Source organism: Somniosus microcephalus, chromosome 18 (genome assembly GCF_052327205.1).
Source record: "Somniosus microcephalus isolate GS21.2 chromosome 18, FLI_Smic_1.0, whole genome shotgun sequence".
NCBI lineage: Eukaryota > Metazoa > Chordata > Chondrichthyes > Squaliformes > Somniosidae > Somniosus > Somniosus microcephalus.
In genome coordinates, this window is record NC_141004.1 from 51,102,170 (window position 1) to 51,121,807 (window position 19,638).

A 19,638-nucleotide genomic window follows, 5' to 3' on the forward strand; every position below is an offset into this window, starting at 1 on the left:
GATAGATTTGATTAGGTGGGGATGAAGCAGGGTCAGGTGAACAGACGGTTACTGAAGAAGTTCAAGAGCTTTAATCTCTTCTTTAAAAAAAGTCTTTCACTTAATATAATGTTTAAGTTGCAATTCCTCACAATAGTATGTTTTCTCTAATGATATGACTTCTTGCGTTCAGACTGAAGCAGACTCACTTTAACCCCCAACAATTTAGAGCAAAGTCCTAGCACTATTCATTAAGATATTCATCTTAACACAGTACAAGCAAATTTCAAAGATCCATAATTTTTGTAGTCATGCCACTGTCTTCTAACATTTATCCCCAGGCTTCTGCCAATCCAAGTAACCAGAACTTGGGGCCAAGAGCAAAGGTCAGTCATGAGCACACAAAGCATCCATACCTGATACTGACTTCCATTGCAAAAGAATGATTCTCATAATGGATAGTGCTAGAATTTTTAAAGAACTTGCTTTGAATATTTGTAGACTTATGGTTAAGGTAGAAGTAGAAATACTGAGCTAATAGAAAGTGTATAAAACTACTGCTTTGTTTTGTCACGAGTAAATGCCATTGACACACTCAAAAAGTGGCGAGTGTTGTGGATCAGCAACGTGTTGCAGTTTATTATGCATAATCCTTTAAAATAATTTATTTTTAAATAATGTGCTCACATTCCTAATGCAAATCAAATTCAAACTAGCAAAAAAGCTGACACCAAGCAGTCTAGGCCTTGGTACCTTTTTCTGCATTTCCAAGTTTCCACCTCAATCCCTTATTGCTGTTGCTGGCCCATCTTTCATGCAGCAAGGCAGGGAGAATTATGCTATTCTATTATTGTTATTTGCACTCATGATACCAGGATAGCTCCATGTTGAAAAGGCTGCCTGTTGTTTCGAGAACAGGCAGACAAGCAACTGCAACAGGGAAAGGAGGGCGGTTGGGGGAGCGAGTGGGGGAAGGAAAGAACAGGTAGGAAGCTGGTATTCCGCACACCTCTGATTGGAGATTCCTTCTTCTCTTCTTAGGCAGTCCCTCGGAACGGAGGATGACTTGCTTCCACGTTAAAAATGAGTTCTCAGGTGACTGATGAGTCCAATGCGGGACCTACAGTCTCCGTCACAGATGGGGCAGACAGTGGTTGAAGGGATGGGTGGGTGGGGTGCTTGGGTTGACGTGCGCTCCTTGCGCTGCCTGCGCTTGGCTTCTGCTTGCACCCAGCGAAGAGACTCGAGGTGTTCGGCGCCTTCCTGGATGCTTCTCCTCCACTTTGTGCGGTCTTGGGCCAGGGATTCCCAGGTGTTGGTGGGGATGTTACATGTTTTCAAGGAGGCTTTGAGGGTATCCTTGAAGCGTTTCCTCGGCCCACCTGGGGCTCTCTTGCCGTGCCGGTGCTCCGAGTAGAGCGCTTGTTTTGGGAGTCTCGTATCGGGCATGCGGACAATGTGACCCGTCCATCGGAGCTGATTGAGCGTGGTCAAAGCTTCGATGCTGGGGATGTTGGCCTGAGCAAGAACACCGACATTGGTGCGCCTATCCTGCCAATGGATTTGCAGGATCTTGCGGAGGCAGCGTTGGTGGTACCTCTCCAGTGCTTTGAGGTGCCTGCTGTACATGGTCCATGTCTGAGGCATACAGCAGGGCGGGTATCACTGCTGCTCTGTAGACCATGAGCTCAGTGCCGGGTTTGAGGTCCTGGTCTTCAAACACACTCTTCCTCAGGCGACCGAAGGCTGCACTGGCACACTGAAGGCGGTGTTGGACTTCGTCGTCGACGTCTGCCCTTGTTGACAGTAGGCTCCCGAGGTATGGAAAGTGGTCCACGTTGTCCAAGGCCTTGTCGTGGATTTTGATAATCGGGGGGCAGTACTGTGTGGCGAGGGCAGGTTGGTAGAGGACCTTTGTCTTACGGATGTTTAGTGTAAGGCCCATGCTCTCGTACACTTCGGTGAAGGTGTTGACGATGGTTTGGAGTTCGACCTCCGAGTGAGCACAGACGCAAGCATCGTCTGCATACTGTAATTCGACAACAGAGGATGGGAGGACCTTGGATCTGGACCGGAGGCGAGAGGTTGAACAGTTTCCTGTTTGTTCTGTAAATTAGCTCCACTCCAGTGGGGAGCTTACTGAGGGCGAGATGGAGCATTGCAACAAGGAAGATCGAGAAGAGCGTTGGTGCGATGACACAGCCTTGTTTGACCCCGGTTCGTACGTTTTGAAATAAGCTCAGACGTTTCGACATTGACATCGCCGCCCTAAGTGAGACCCGGCGGGCAGGGGAAGGTCAGCTCAAGGAGCAAGGTGGTGGCTACACCTTCTTCTGGAAAGGCAAACCTGAAGAACGCCGCCTCCATGGGGTAGGCTTCACCATAAAAAATGAACTGGTTGGGCGTCTCCGACTCTCCTAGCGGTATAAACGAGCGCCTCATTGGAGATTCCAGAGGGACAGTGATAGGCAAGGAGGATCAAGTGATTTTCAACATCAATAACTCAATGATTCTTCAACTCAAAGATTTGGAAAGTTGGTGCCCTATAGAACTAAAAGTCAACAACTTTGAAAGGGGATTTACTCACAGCACAGGTTATTAAAAATGAGAAAATGCTGTAAACTCATTTGCTTAAAATGTTTCAAATGAATAGAAAGAATTAGGGAATTAATTCTCAGTGCTGCCTCCTTGTGCCATTCAAAGAATACGCAGATTGATTAAAACAATTGAAGCAATTCTTTAAAAAATGCATTTTAACTATGAGCGTTAACACTGCTGGGGTGATTTCTGGAAAGGGTTTCAACTCAGGGCTTGCAAGTTAAAGTGAGAAAGTTAGGAGCATGAAAGAAGTCAGATAGAACATTCTTTTATAATTGCAAAATACTGCGAATGCTGGAAATCTGAAACAACAACAGAAAATGCTGGAAATACTCAGCAGGCCAGGCAGCATCCGTGGAGAGAGAAACAGAGTTAACGTTTCAGGTCTGGGACCCTTCATCATTCTTTTAGGCTTGAACAAATAAATCATCAGGGAAGTTCAAAGTGAATTTCTATAAATGGGTTGCAAAGACAATTATTGAGTTTCTGGAGAAAGAATGGGTTGAGGATATGGTGTGAAGACAGGTAAGTGAGATTTATATGAATGAACAATGGCTGACCTATTGGCCCTTATACCTACCTATCTGCTGCTAAAATGTTATCATTTCAAAATCTAGACTCCAACGAGCAATGCAGTCCCATTATACCTTTAAGAATTATATTCAAAAATCCAAAATTATACATTACTGATCAATTGGATTCTGCTGTTGCAAAATGCTCAGGTAAACATTCAAATGATTCTTAGAAATGGCAATTTAATTGAACCAAAATGTAAGCATACTGCACCATTAAGCATCACGGGAATGTTTCAATGGTCAAATAAACCCAGGGTACTTATTTTCAATAAGGAACGCACTCCAAGGATGGGAAACCACTCAATAACATTTGACTTAAGTTTCATAAAACGTTTAAGTTACTGGATGGTAGACAATTGTGCTCATTTATGAAAGGAACTTGGTGTCAACTAAGTTAATTAAACACAATTTAAAACATGTTAAAGTTACTCATACGAGACAGGATTATCTGACCATCTGACTGGAGAGTGGAGTAATTATTCCTCGACAAGGTTTGGCACATGAGCTTCTGGGGGCAGGAGGGAGAAGGTGACGAGGAAATTAAAAACCACCGCTGTAAGTAAACAAAACAAGCTTTTGTCAAACAGTCAGAAAATACAAATAACCTCACAGCAGTTTGCTTAGCTAGGCTTCACACTGGTCTGTTTACATTAATGGCTGTCAAAAACATGAGCGGGAGGTCTCCATGCAAATAAATGATGCACTTCTGGGAACTCCCAAGTAAATAGCGACACACGCCCAGGACTTCTTGCAAATACGGACACACTCCTGGGACCGCACCACCCCCCCTGTATAGCAACAGAAATAACATACTAGAAAATCAGTAGAGAGTTTTTAAGGCATGCTGGTTGCAGCCCAACCACCGGGGGTGGGGGGTTGGGTGGGGGAAACACACAAATATGACTGCCTCACGGACCCCCGGTATCCCCTTGAAAATCTATGGTTCACAGGTATAATTTGGAGAATGGAGTAGGTTTGGTCCAGTGGAAACGTATCTGACAAATTGAAATGGCTACTGTGGTGATATTTCAGCAATGAATCCGGTGGAACATTTCCGAGTGAATTTTTATACTCATGTCCATGAACAAAGTTATGTAATTACATAACCACATTTCACTGTCTAGATTTAAGTAATAATCCATTCAGGTGAAAAACTAAATCAATAACTGGATCATTGAAGCACGAAACACAGTATTTCACAACTAAAATACAATAACCACCCTATGACTCAGTACCAGTTAAGTGAAATGTACAAAACAAAATCTCAGCAACAACAGCACATTTTCGGGATTTTAACTTGCAAGCTGGACAATCGCATCTCACTCATCCCAGTCATTTACTCAAGAGCAAGGGCTCATTTTCACTAATGAGACAAGCACAGGACCAATGGGCACTGTAAAGTCTGTAGGTATTATGGCGAATTAATACACAGACTACAAGAGTAACTTTAACAGGACTTTACTATTCGAAGGTCAGGGCGAATCTGCCCAATAAATCCTGACACAGCACTTATATACCGGTGTGGTCACCGTCGGTATTACAGTATACAGCAGCCAAGATAAAGTAGTGCCACACCTAAAATAGTTCTCTTAAAGGTGGACGGTTACATACAATAGTTCTCTTAAAAGGTAGAACAGTTACATACACTACAATCCTCCCTTTTTAGCTTACAACATACTTATTCCCCATTAACATATCATAACATATATACAACTTATGCAAAACAGTTCACAGATTCAGTCTCTCTGGAGGCTTCCTGACACTGTCCGGATAACGCCTCGGTGGTGTAGTAGTTTTCGGCGGGGTAGTAGGTTCTTCTGGCAAGGTCGATTCGGCTTGAAGGACAGTGTCAGGTTCATCTGATTCCAGTATTACCAGATCGGAGGTAGGTGCTCTGGGTATCTCTGCTTCAACATTAGCCGTGTAAGGTTGTGGAGTAGGTTGGTCCTTTGTGGATGACCCTATGATCTGGTCAACATGGCGCCTTATTATGCTGTCACCAATGTCCACGGTATACATCAGCGGCCCTAGCCTTTTCCCAATAGTTCCAGGCTGCCATTTCTCGGTACGGTAGTCCCGGGCCAAAACTTGTTGACCTATCTGAAAGGATCTAGTTGGCCTTTCATTCATGCCCTGAAATTGCCGGTTCTCTACATCCCTTCTGACGTTTGGCTTAATCAAATCCAGCCGGCACCTTAGTCTTCTATTGAAAAACATCATGGCGGGAGTTTGGTTTGTGACCGCATGTGTTGCATTCCTGTACGCCAACAAGAAGTTATCTACCTTATGTTGTAGGTTGATGTCTTCATTACCCATGGCCTTTATGGCCTTCTTGAAGGTCTGGACAAACCTTTCAGCTAATCCATTGGTGGCGGGATGGTATGGGGCTGACGTGTAGTGCTTGACCCCATTCCTTTTTAAGAACTTCCTGAATTCTTCGGACACAAATTGCAGTCCATTATCAGAACAGATCTGTTCCGGCAGCCCATTCCTGGCAAATATGGTCCTTAATACTATGATGGTTTTTTCCGTGGTGGTGGAGGACATCTTTATTACCTCCAGCCACTTGGAGTGTGCATCCACCGCGATTAGAAACATTGAGTCCATAAATGGACCAGCAAAGTCGACGTGTACCCTTTGCCAAGGAGATGAGGGCCACTCCCATGGATGCAGAGGAGCTTGTGGTGGCGCGTTTTGGACCTTCTGGTATCCTAGACAGCTCTTGGTTATTTCTTCGATGTCTCCATCAATACCTGGCCACCACACAAACGCTCTTGCTAGGTTCTTCATTTTCACTCCACCCAGATGCCCCTCGTGAAGCTCCTTTAGCACCTTATGCTGAAGTTTGGGTGGAATCACCACTCTAGATCCACACATCAAGGTTCCTCGGCACACTGACAGCTGTTCTTTTCTTTGCGAAAATGTGGGCAGCGTTGGTTCGCCATGTGCTGGCCATCCCTCCACCGTTAAATCGTAGACTCGTGAGAGAGTCGGATCATTTCTTGTTTCATTTTCGATCATCGAATTTGTTACTGGTAGACATTCCACTATGGATGAGTGGAACATCTCTACCGGGTCCACTGTAGCTGCCTCTTCTACTACTGGCAACGGTAGGCGCGATAACCCATCAGCATTTCCATGCTGTTTGGACCTTTTGTATTCGATGTCATATTGGTGTGCCCCAAGTAACACGGACCACCTCTGTAGCCTTTGCGCTGTCATAGTGGAAACGGCCTTGTTAGGGTTGAATATGGACACCAATGGCTGGTGGTCTGTCAGTAATGTGAACTTCTTGCCCTGCAGGTAATGATTGAATTTCTTTACTCCCCACACAAGGCTGAGGGCCTCCCTATCTATCTGAGCATAATTTCGCTCAGCGGAGGTCAATGGTCGGGACGCAAATGCGACTGGCCTTTCCGAGCCATTTGGTAACTTGTGTGAAAGTACTGCTCCAATTCCATAGGGGGAAGCATCACAAGCTAGACGAAGAGGTAACGTTGGGTTGAAATGAGCCAACACTTCCTCAGAGGTAATCAACACCTTGCTTCTGCGAAAGGCCTTCTTACAGTCCTCGCTCCACTTCCATGGTACTTCTTTCCGCAACAGAGCATTCAGCGGATGCAGCACCGTGGATAGATTTGGCAGAAACTTATGGTATAATTAATCAACCCCAGAAACGACCTCAACTGTGATACATTTTCCGGAGCGGGGGCCTTCACGACAGCTTCTATCTTGTCGGGTGACTTGTGCAGCCCCTCTTGGTCAATGACATGACCGCAGTAAGAGATCCGTTTCTGGAAGAACTCACATTTCTGGCGATTAACTCGAAGGCCATATTCCTTCAACCTGGTGAGCACCAGTTTCAAATTTGTGAGGTGTTCCTCCTCGTCTTCTCCCGTAATCAGGATATCGTCCAAGTAACACTGCGTGCTTGGAATACCCTGTAAGACCTGCTCCATGGCCCTCTGCCAAATTGCTGGAGCCGAAGCTACTCCAAAAACCAGTCTATTATAACGATACAAGCCTCTGTGCGTGTTGATTGTGAGATACTGGCGCGACTCTTCCTCGACTTCCATTTGTAAGTATGCTTGTGCCAGGTCTATCTTGGTGAAGTGTTTCCCGCCAGACAATGAAGCAAAGATATCCTCAATCCGCGGAAGCGGGTATTGTACCGTGTGAAGCACCGGGTTAACTGTGATCTTGAAGTCTCCGCAGATGCGGACCTTTCCCGGTCCCCCTGGCTTGTTACTTGATGAAGACTTCATGACGGGAACAATGGGCGTGGCCCACTCACTCCAGTCCACCTTAGACAGTACCCCTGAACGTTCAAGCTCTTCCAGTTCTGCCTCCACAGCAGGTCGTATCGCTTTGAAAAATTTTGGGCTTGCATGTTCTGCAATCTTGATTTTTGCTTTAATTCCTCTCAGTGTTCCCAATCCTTGCTGGAATACCTCTTTAGCTTCGTCCAATATTCTGGACAACCGTTCAGGTTTGACATCTTCCTTTCCGGAATCTACCGTCATTGTGTTTAGTGAATGCCAGTCTATCTTTATTTTCCTGATCCACTCCCGTCCCAGAAGTGGTGGACCTCCCTTGGGCAGCACATACATGTCCATCCCTTGGTGATCTTTGTCCTTATATCTCACCTTGACTTTTATCTTTCCGATGGGGTATACTTTGTGCCCCGTGTATGTCTGCAATACTATCTCCGTATCCCGTAGGGGAATATGTTTGAATAACTTTTTGTAATCTTGCTTATTCATGACCGTCAACGCCGATCCGGTGTCCACTTCCATCTTCACTTGGACTTTTGCAATCTGTAGTGTGACCCAGATAGTTTGTCGGTCAGCTTCTTTACTCACATTGTGAATCCTCAGACTACCCAGTTCCTTGCTGTTGGGAGTCTGAGTCTGAATTCTGTTCATCTGGACTCTTCCCAGTCACCTTATGTACCTTTCTGTACTTCTTCTGCGGTGACTTATTATTGCTGGTCTTCTTTCCTGACCGGCATACCTTAGCTATGTGACCAAGCTTGCCACATTTTCTACATTCCTGGTTTTTAAACCAGCATTGGCTCTGGTCGTGTGTTGTCTTCCCACAACGATAACATTTCGTTGTACCCGAAGTCATTTGATCCACACCGAGTACCGCTGTCTTCCGCTGCATTTCCGCCGTGCCTCTCGCTGCGGCTTCGTGCGATGCTGCAATAAGGACAGCCTTATCAAGTGTAAGATCGTTCTCTTCGAGCAGTCGTTTTTGTGTTCCTTCCTTCGACATCCCGCACACGAACTTGTCTCTCAGTGCCTCTGTCAGATTTACCCCAAACTGACAGTATTTTGCTAGCCTACACAGTTCAACCAGGTACTCCGCGTTGCTTTCCTCTTTTCGTTGCGTTCTCACGTAAAATTTAGATCGTTCCGCTAACATCAGCGGTGCGGGGTTAAAATGATCCTTCAGGACAGCAACAATATTAGCGAAAGACTGATCCGCCGGTTTAGCTGGTGATAGAAGATGCTTCAATAACCCGTATGTCTTCGCACCCATTGAGTTTAGTAAGGTTAGAGTTTTGTCATAATTTGCTATCTTATTGACCTTACAATATATCTCGATGCGTTCTACATACGTGGCCCAATCTTCCACATCGGAATCGAAACCGTTGGTTACTACGCTTAGGCATCTTCACACTCTTCCTGAGAAACAACAACGAAATATTTCTAACTTTTTTTTCCAAAATGGCGGTTTCCCGCGCTTGTCTTCTTTCCCCGCCCACTTTCAAAATGGCGGTTTCCCGCTTCGGTCTTCTTCCCCGCCTACTGGCGGCTTCCCGCGCTTCTTCCCTTGGCGGGAGGGGTAAGCTTTTCCCTCGGGCGACGACCGCTGGCTTTCGGGGTTCGCAGCCTGCGCGTCGGCTTCAGTGCGTTCCTTGTTCCCTTTTCTCGGCAGGGTACAACCCATTGACGGCGAACAGTTTCAGCCGCTGGGCTGGATCTCGCTCAGTCTCCCTCGCTCGGGCTCTGTCTCTCCCGCTCGCTCGGGCTCTGTCTCTCCCTCAGCGGCTTCCAATCGCGCCTCCCAGCCCTCTCGCAGTCCGGTGCTTTCCTCCCCGGCTGCGGCTGAGTTCTCCGCGATTTATTTATTTTTATATCTTCCCGCGCCTTACGATCCCGGTCGCAGCGCTTCGTGGCCTCGGTCGCTGCCCGGCCTTTTTCACTCCAATCGCGCCTCCCAGCCCTCTCGCAGTCCGGTGCTTTCCTCCCCGGCTGCGGCTGAGTTCACCGCGGTTTATTTATTTTTATATCTTCCCGCGCCTTACGATCCCGGTCGCAGCGCCTCGTGGCCTCGGTAGCTGCCCGGCCTTTTTCGCCGGTCGCGGTCTAGCTGTCTCACGACGCCGTTGCGTCTCCCAGCCTGCTTGTACCGCAGCTTCCGTGCTCCACGCTGCCCCAGTCTCAGCGCCTCTGGGCCCGACTTCTGTCCGGCTCCTTTCCCCCGACCGTGGTCGAGTTCACCGCCCTTATCCTCCGTTTATTTTTTTATTTTCCCTTTACTCACAGTCACCGTGGCCGACTTGCTTCTCGTGCTGATCGGCTCACTCACCACCGTGGCAGAAGGGACAATCAGTGCCTGTTGCTGATGGAAGGCTTCGTGTCTGAATTCTTCCTTCTTCCTTGCTCTGCAGACTCGAGTTTTCTCTCAGCAGAATGACGAGGGCGGGTGCCTCTTCTCGACGCTCGTTAACTGCTTCGGAAGTATTGTTGCCGCAGGGTAAGATCGAACTCGTCGCCACTGTAAAGTCTGTAGGTATTATGGCGAATTAATACACAGACTACAAGAGTAACTTTAACAGGACTTTACTATTCGAAGGTCAGGGCTAATCTGCCCAATAAATCCTGACACAGCACTTATATACCGGTGTGGTCACCGTCGGTATTACAGTATACAGCAGCCAAGATAAAGTAGTGCCACACCTAAAATAGTTCTCTTAAAGGTGGACGGTTACATACAATAGTTCTCTTAAAGGTAGAACAGTTACATACACTACAGGCACCAGCATAAAAAATGCAATATCCCAGAATCCCATACTGTACCTTGCCGACTAATTTCATCCTGTAAAAGGTCTTTCATTGCTGATTCCTCTGCAATATCAGATGGGATTTCTCCTTCACTGTTAACAGCAGCAACACTGGCTCCATTATTTATTAAATACCTGCACAAAAACAAAGAGATAGTTATAACGGTGGCATAGTGGTTAGCACTGTTGCCTCACAGCGCCAGGGACCCGGGTTCGAATCCGGCCTCGGGCGACTGTCTGTGTGGAGTTTGCACATTCTCCCCGTGTTTGCGTGGGTTTCCTCCGGGTGCTCCGGTTTCCTCCCACAGTCCAAAGATGTGCGGGTTAGGATGATTGGCTATGATAAATTGACCCTTAGTGTTAGTGTTAGGGGGATTAAATACGTGGGGTTACGGGGATAGGGTGGGATATGTGTCGGTGCAGGCTCGATGGGCTGAAATGGCCTCTATCTGCACTGTGGGGTTTCTGTGATTCTGTGATAACTTCCTAATGTACAATTTCTGTAAACAGTCCTTTAAGGGACCCACGGTGACAAAGACAAGAACAACATCCATGCAGATAGTTGTCATATTATGGAGTATAGAATGTATCCTGTAACTTTCAAAATAAGAACATTTCTGGATATGAACTGCAAATATAGTTTTCTACAAGCATCAATTGTTTAATACTAAATCTCGGAAATTACAATCTGGAATTAAGTTAGCTTGCAACAAATAGAAATATACACTTTTATTTTGGCGCTGAAATTTACCTCCAGTACTAAAGCGGAAGTGTCTGTTTATAAATACCTGCTCTCAAAAGTGTCCAGATTAGAAAATTCAGCAATGACGACGTTTTGTGTGTATGTAATATACCAAGCCTTTTTGATGATCACATACACACAGCATTTGGGTTAAGAGAACGCCAAGTTGTCAATTTCCTTCATGTATCACAAAAAATGAAGGCCTTCCAGCCCTACAGGAGACCTGAAGCACAGCAAAATGCTGCAATCAACGTGATTTAGGTATAGCCCAAGGTATAGAACATTTAGAATGATTTTTCCTAGAATATGAAGTGTGCAAGAAATGCCACTACAAATCAAATCAGGTCATGACATTTAAAATACTATGGGAAAGCCTGAACATGTCCCACCCAAGGGCAAAAGCCGTTTTCAGACAGCTGCATCGCATATTAAGCCGACTCAGAAGTGCATTTTTCACGTGCAAGAACTTGGATCTCAGGATTTAGATTGCACGTTACAGAACAAAGGCTTTCTTAGAAACCTTACATTGACGTTAGATTCATGTCGAAAAAAACCCCAAGAGTTCTGTATTACAGCCTCACAAATGTACAATACGACTTAGCTTAATCAATTACCCCCAATGCACTACCCACATGTGGAACGATTTTTTTGATTTGTACCTCTTGTGCCAATAGCTTTTGATTAAAATTCAACAGGTGAGGCACAAATCATCATCACCAATATATGCTGAACCCCTATGAATACCTGAGACTATATGAAAATACAATCTGCATTTTACAACATGCCTCACATTCTATGGAAAGAACCACCATGTCTGCAGTGTTTTCGGTCTAGGAATTCACGTAAATATACTGGCTGTGTGAGAAATTTTTGTTCTATATATCCACTTGGAGTGAGAAATCTTCAAATGTACAATTATAGATTCGGACCAACAATGTCAGTCCCAGCAACCAAGCTCCTCGATGCTATTTTTGAAGGGGTTTTTACAAGTTTATTTTTAAAAGGAGTACTGCATTCCATCAGACTTCAGAAATTGTGAAAACCAAAAGAATTAAACACACACAAATGATGGAGACAAAATTGACATTATATGGAATTAGAAGATTAGAAAATTACATTTTAAAAAACACTCTTAAGCATCACCGATCTCTTTTTGGTCCCTATCTTGGAACCATGCCACCGTCACAACAAAGAGGAACAAATCTTTATTTATTAGATCAGCATAACAGCTATTTTTAATATCAATCCAACATAACTACATCAAAAGTCAACAACTTCTACATAAACTGGGCCAGCTCTACAATCATTCAAGTACCTTATTAGCCCGGAATTTGCAGTTGTAATGACGGCAAAATTGTCAGCGTTCGTCGTCATTACAACTGTGAAACTGACAGCAACTTCTGTCGTCCACACATGCAGTTGAACACGGAAATCCAGAAGTTGCCGACAATCATTCCCTACTCCACAGGCCACGCTGTTGAACTCCCCGCAGCTGGCAATCAATTGAAATCACTGAACTGACCAGAACTTCTGCTTTTACACTCGAATATTGCTGTTGTTAAACCTCAAAAAAGTTAAGCCTTGTTCAATGAGCTGTAACTGGGTTTCTAATGGTGTACTGAGTCATAACTACTGCTGGACAACCGTTCTGGCCCTGAAAAACTAATTTTATATTTGTGGAATGTCAAATTTTTCCATGATGATAAAAATTCCATGGCTTTTAATACAATTTTCTTTAAGTTTATGATATTTCAGCTTCGACCTTAATGTATGTCCCAATCTTTATTTTGTTCTCCGTAAAATAATTTAAAGTGAAGGATAATCAGTGCATTTTACCTCCTGGTTTGCTGTCTGAGAGAATTCTTCATTGTGATTGGCTGCTTAGCCAGCTTGATGACATCACTGTTGCTGAACATTGGATTTAGCGGCAGAAATGAAATTAACGTTGGCAGAGGTGAACGCCACACCAGAGATTGCTAGATCTTTGTGGGCAGTTTTCTTCGAGGTAAGCAGCGAGCACCAGCACTTCGCTGCTGACTGCAAAATCCGGGCCACTGTGTTCAATTGCACAGCATAAGTCCAACCGCAGGATTTCTTATAAACTATTTGTGGAGTTCAGTTTTACGATTATCGGGAGGGGTGGGGGGTTGAGTTATCAACTGTTAAAACTCCTGTTGAAAAGAGGGGGGGGGGGGGGGGTGGAGAAAAAAGAGAAGGATAAACCGGGTAACTACAGGCCAATCAGTCTAATGTCAGTGGTGGGAAAACAACTAGAGACCATTGTCAAGGACAAAATTAATTCTCACTTAGAGTTGATAAGGGACAGACAGCATGGATTTGTTGAAAGCAAATCGTGTCTGACTAACCTGATTTGAGTTCTTTGATGAAGTAACAGAGGGTCGATGAAGGTGGTGCAGTAGATGTTATATATATGTGTAGCAAAAGGCATCTGATAAATTAACAGACATATTTGGAAAATAGAAGCACATAATATTAAAGGGACAGTGGTAACTTGGGTACGTAATTGGCTAAGTGATACAAGGCATAGCAATGAATGGATGTTTTTCTGACTGGAGAGAGGTATGTAGTGGTGTCCTCACAGGGGTCAGTATTAGGACCACTGCTTTTCTCGTTACATATAAATGACCTGGACTTGGGTATAGGGAGTACAATTTCAAAGTTTGCAGATGATACAAAAGTTGGCAATGTAATAAATAGTGAGCAGGATAGTAGCAGACTCCATAGAGTCATAACGGCACAGAAGGGGGCCATTCGGCCCATCGAGTCCGTGCCGGGACACAGACAGACCAGTGAACTGAGCAGACACATGGCAGATGTAATTTAGTGCGGATGAGTGTGAAGTGATACACTTAGGGAGAAACAACATGGAAAGGCAGTATAATCTAAATGATACCGTTTTGAGTGGGGCACAAGAGCAGAAGGACCTGGGGTGCAAATACACAAATCCTTGAAGGTGGCAGGGCAAGTTGATAAAGCAGTTAAGAAAGCGTATGGGACACTTGGCTTTGTAAATGTAGGCATTGAATACAAAAACAAAGAAATCAAGCTAAACCTTTACAAATCACTGGTTAGGCCTCAGCTAGAGCATTGTGTACAATTCTGGGCACCACACTTTAGGAAGGATATCAAGGCCCTGGGGAGGGTAAGAGGAAGTTTACCAGGATGATACCAGGGGTGAGGGAGTTCAGTTATGTGGAGAAGCTGGGATAGCTCTCCTTAGAGCAGAGAAGGTTAAGGGGAGACCTAAAAGGTTTTCAAAATGATGAGGGGTTTTGATGGAGCAAGTAGGGAGAAACCGGTTCCTTTGGCAAGTGGGTCAGTAACCAGAGGTCATAGATTTAAAATAACTGGCAAAAGAACTGGAGGGGAAATGAGGAGAAGGTTTTCCCCCACAGAAGGGTTGTTAAGATCTGGAACGCACGACCTGAAAGGGTGGTGGAATCAGGAGCCATAGGAACTTTCAAAGGGCAATTGGACATGTATTTGAAGAGGACTAATTTGCAGGATTATGAAGAAAAAGCAGGGGGTGTGGGACAACATTGGATAGCTCTTCCAAAGAGAGCAGGCACAGGTACGACAGACTGAATGACCTCCTTCTGTGCTGTAAGATTCTGGGGGGGGGGGGGGGGTGCAGTTATCAACTGGGGATTTGAAATCATTTGCACACTTACTGAGTTATGTTAAGCTTACTGAAAGTGCGTCAAAACTGTGCAATTGTTGATCAAATGTTAGTGTTTTTCAAATGTCAAAACTGAGTTTACAAACTGAAGTTCTGCTTTCTAAACACAACAACGATCATGGGCTCACGTAACAATGATAAGCTCTACACAATAGCGAGCCGAGCAAACCCACTTCAGTTTTTCTACTGCAGCATGTAGGATTCTTGTAAGATTCTGAAATTTGCTCTCTGCTCCCCTACCTCCATGGAATGATCTAGGGTCAAGTGCTCATTGATAAATGTTAACAGAGCTCAACTTAAAGAGCAAGTGCTTCAAAGCTATCACTGAATAGCTAAAAATAGTAATTTTATACATGTATCAAAGTTAAAACATGAACTGAGTTTTTGCATTGTTCACAGCATTACAAGTTGTACTGTGAAGGCCCATCTGAAATGCAGATCTACTGTTGGCAGTTTACATTTTCTCAGGTTTTGACCAAAAAGTTTAAAATAAAATAAAGTTTGCTCCAGCCATAGACCATGGCAGTTTTAAGCACAGAAGGAAGCAATTCACCCATTATAATAGATTTTACATACAAACTGCAATTACACATCAGTCATTGTTACTTTACCTGACCAGTCTTATGATTGCTGCAAACAATACAGTAGGCTCATGGGCAAATTTACAGTAAAAACTCAATCAAGGTAAAACAAATGCACAAGTGCTATACGACACACAATATACATCAACATGCAGTAGGTCCACCATATAGAATCATAGAATGGTTACAGCACAGGAGGAGGCCATTCGGCTCGTCGAGCCCGTGCCGGGTCTCTAAGAGCACTTCAGCTAGTCCCACTCCCCCGCCCTTTTCCCGTAGCCCTGCAAGTTTTTTTCCTTCAGGTACTTATCCAATTCCCTTTTGAAAGCCATGATTGAATCTGCCTCCACCACCCTTTCAGGCAGTGCATTCCAGATCCTAACCACTCGCTGCGCAAAAAAGTTTTTCCTCATGTCACCTTTGATTCTTCTGCCAATCACCTTAAGTCTGTGTCCTCTGGTTCTCGACCCTTCCATCAATGGGAACAGTTTCTTCTAGCTACTCTGTCCAGACCCCTCATGATTTTGAACACCTCTATCAAATCTCCTCTCAACCTTCTGTGCTCTAAGAACCCCAGCTTCTCAAGTTTATCCACGTGAAGTCCTTCATCCCTGAAACCATTCTTGTAAATCTTTTCTGCACCCTCTCTAAGGCCTTCATGTCCTTCCTTAAGTGCAGTACCCAGAACTGGTCACAATACTCCAGTTGAGGCTGAACCAGTGTTGGAAAAAAGGTTCATCATAACTTCCTTGCTTTTGTACTCTGCCTCTATTTATAAAGCCCAGGATCCCATGTGCTTTTTTAACTGCTTTCTCAACCTGCCCTGCCACCTTCAACGATTTGTGCACAGATACCTCCAGGTCTCTCTGTTCATGCACCCCCTTTAGTTTATATTGCCTCTCCTCGTTCTTCCTACCAAATGTATCTGCCACGTGTCCGCCCATTCCACCAGCCTGTCTATGTCCTTTTGAGATCTATCACTATCCTCCTCACTGTTCACTATACAGGAAACTTTCGATTAACCGGCCCCTAAATAACCGGAACGATCTATCCACCGGCAAAATTCAGGAGTCGGTTCAGGTAACTTTTTTTTACTTTTATTACTTTTTTTTTTTTAAACTCCATTTGTTGCTGTGCAAGGGTGTAGCTGAAGCTGTTGCTAAGCTACAGAGACGCTTGCAACTTGTGCCCATTGTTTTGAAGAACAGGGTTTGTTGCTTTATACGGAGCTCTGAGCTCCGTATCTTTTACTATAGCGTTCGGTTATCCGGAATTGTTGATGAACCGGCAACACGTCGGTCCCATCCATGCCGGATACCAGAAAGTTTCCTGTACTTCCAAGTTTTGTTGCATCTGCAAGTTTTGAAATTGTGCCCTGTACACCCAAGTCATTAATATATATCAAGAAAAGCAGTGGTCCCAGTACCAACCCCTGGGGAACACCACTGTAGTTACAAATTAAAGATATCAACTACATAAGCAAAACATTAAAATTCTGGTAGTGACTTTCAAAGCTGGTTTCAATTTAAGCTACTGTGCTAACCAGCATCTGGTAGAATTTTTGCAATAAGTGAATGAAAAGTGTTTCTGACCAAAATTAGAAGCAAGCAAAGTTCGGTCTCCAAATATAAGCAAGATCCATTGCTCAGCTACACTTTGGTATTTTATTGTTCAGAGGACATATTTTTTGGTTAATACTACTTTGCTGATTTTATCCTTTAACCATGCTGAGTTTTCACATTCTCCAAATGTTGCTGTGAATTGTAAACAGTGACATCAGGTAGATCATTGAACACACATCAGGCAGATAAAGGCCAATCAAATATTTTTTTAAAGTTGGGATGTTTTCAAATTTAGTGCATTACTTTGTGCAGCTTAATTTTTTAGAGCCTACATTTTAAAAGTGTATAAATTCAGCAATTTCACTTCAGAAGACATCCGAACAGAGATTATAGCACCGCACATGCTGAATATTTTGTTTGAGTGTGAGAACAGAGTCATCGGATGTGGCTTAGTCTACCTTCATCCAAACTCGCAATAAAAATTATTTTTGAAACTTGGCTTCTATACAATTAAAGGATTGCCATTTGTTTTATATCCAGTATTTTTCAGAGATCCACTTTGAAAAAAATACAAAATCTTACGATTCTGTACGAAATAAAAATTACAGCTATTAAAATGGAAAATTACAATGTACAAAAACATATTGGTGCAATCTCACATGGTGAGCCACTGAAAGATACCCACTGTGGAAATATAATGGGACCTGACCTTGTATGAAGAAACAATTACCATGTAATGTAACCATGGTGTGTGGAGATATATTTCTCTTCAAATCACCAAACCATCAACTACAATAGCAAGAGTTTTTTTTGAGGTTTCAGGCGTCTTCAAAATTTGTTCGTGTAAGACAACATTGACAGCCTCAATAACTAAATACTAATCTACCACTAATTTTCTGTATCCATGACCCAGCTAACAATTGACAACAGCTCTCAACAGATCAGCCTGTCTGGATCAAATCCATTTCTAGCCTCAAACCACAAAATACAAAAAAAACAAGCATCATTGTACTGTACTTGATGGGAAAAAAAATGCAACATGCTGTATAGATGCAGTACTACAATTACATGTTCTTCTGGTCCACTAAACTCAAAGCAACAGATACACAACCACTTCATTGCAGTAACAAGTTCCTTAAACACAATGCACTAATGGTCAATCCCCAAATCGAAATACATATTTTCAGACATGTCGCAACATTTGCTAGCTTTGTAAAATGAAGTGGTGCATGCAAGTAAACGAAAAAAAATCACTAACTCCAAAAGGTTTGTACGCAACAGCCACAACTTAAGTATCTGGTCAGAATTTTAAAATTAAAAGCGTAAAACCATTACTAAATAAAAACAGAGGTCCAGTTTTGGGTTCTGGTCTACAATTTGTGGAGTGACCAACATTAAGAGTGAGGAACTTGGTGGTACAGTGGGCTATTCACTGGCCTTTCACCTCTGGGACCTAGTCTGAATTCCAGCCAAGATCAAAACCTTTGTTAGCTGTAAATATCCTACGTGTGGGTAACTCAAGCCAGTTTTAATCCATGGATATACAGCACAAAGGAATCTCTAATTTGGCACCAATTAACTCTCACTCAGACAACATGGCTCAGAGCTGATATAGGAAATGTTAGAAGTATCAAGCTGGTGCATTAAGGTGCTACTAATGTTGGGGCTGAGGCAGAGCATTGGGGCTAAGCAGAGAGCTTTACTCTGCATCTAGCTGTGCTGTACCTAATCCAGGAATGCCTGGGACGTGTTCCCAGCATGATCGTCCCAATTAACTAAAAAACGCAGACCTATTGATCTGCATGAAATGTTGACCATCTATGCAAAATCTAAAGCCTGCTGTTATAGCTTGTAACACTTTCCTTCACCAACACAATCTACAAATATAACAAAAGACGTGCCAATTTTGACTTGCTCTTGGACACCAACTTGTATAAAAATAAGATGCTGAGGTTATGGTGTACTTAAAGTACCTTTTATTTATTTCTGATTTTTAGCAATTGTTTTTTTTAAAACAACTAATTTTGACTATTGTTTGAGAGTTGTATGAAAGAAAGACTTACACCGGCCATCTCAAAGCACTTTACCGTTGTAATGTGGGAAACGCGGCAACCAATTTGCGCACAGCAAGCTCTCACAAACAGCAATGTGATAATGACGAGATAATCTGTTTTTGTTATGTTGATTGATAAATATCACCGGGGATAATCCCCTGCTCTTCTTTGAAATAGTGCCAGTTTAAATGTCTCACCCGAAAGACAGCACCTCCGACAGTGCAGCACTCCCTCAGTACTACACTGGCGTGTCAGCCTAGATTTTTGTGCTCAAGTCCCTGGAGTGGGGCTTGAACCCCCAACCTCCTGACTCAGAGGAGAGCATGCTACCCACTGAGCCACAGCTGCACAGTAGAATTTAAAAGCCTGGCTGCCTATACATTCAAAAGTGCTGCTTTGGCAAGTTGTTTTGTTACACACCATTTCCAGGAAGGGCAATTCATTTCTCAACTAAAATTCTGGCAGACTTTTCCAGCCAAAGTCTTGACCAGAGACAATCACTTGGGGATGTGTAAAGTTTACATGGTAGTAGTTGCAGACAAATGAAAATTGTTGGCTTTTTGCCACCTCTGGTTGGTCAGTAATAAAATTAATTAGATTATAAAGAGTGCCAGAATCCATAAACTCAGCTCTGTTTTCAATCAAATTTCAATTGAAAGTACAATGATACTTGAGCCTAAATATTTAATGTGCATGAATGCGGCATGGAACCTTGCCGCTCACCAGTACACATCCAAAAATTATATGCAGTGCACCGGCAATTTTTTTGATACCC

General features: G+C 43.7%; 1 protein-coding gene across 2 annotated transcripts in view; it reads right to left on the minus strand.

Annotated features, from left to right (window-relative positions):
- Positions 1–19,638, minus strand: part of LOC147105267 (protein phosphatase 1 regulatory subunit 12A-like) — a 287,064-nt gene that overhangs the window by 174,721 nt on the left and 92,705 nt on the right. For both annotated transcript variants that reach the window (XM_086011450.1, XM_086011451.1), the window contains exon 3: positions 10,241–10,359. In XM_086011450.1, coding sequence (XP_085867576.1) covers positions 10,241–10,359 — 119 coding nt within the window. The remainder of the gene's footprint in view (positions 1–10,240; positions 10,360–19,638) is intronic.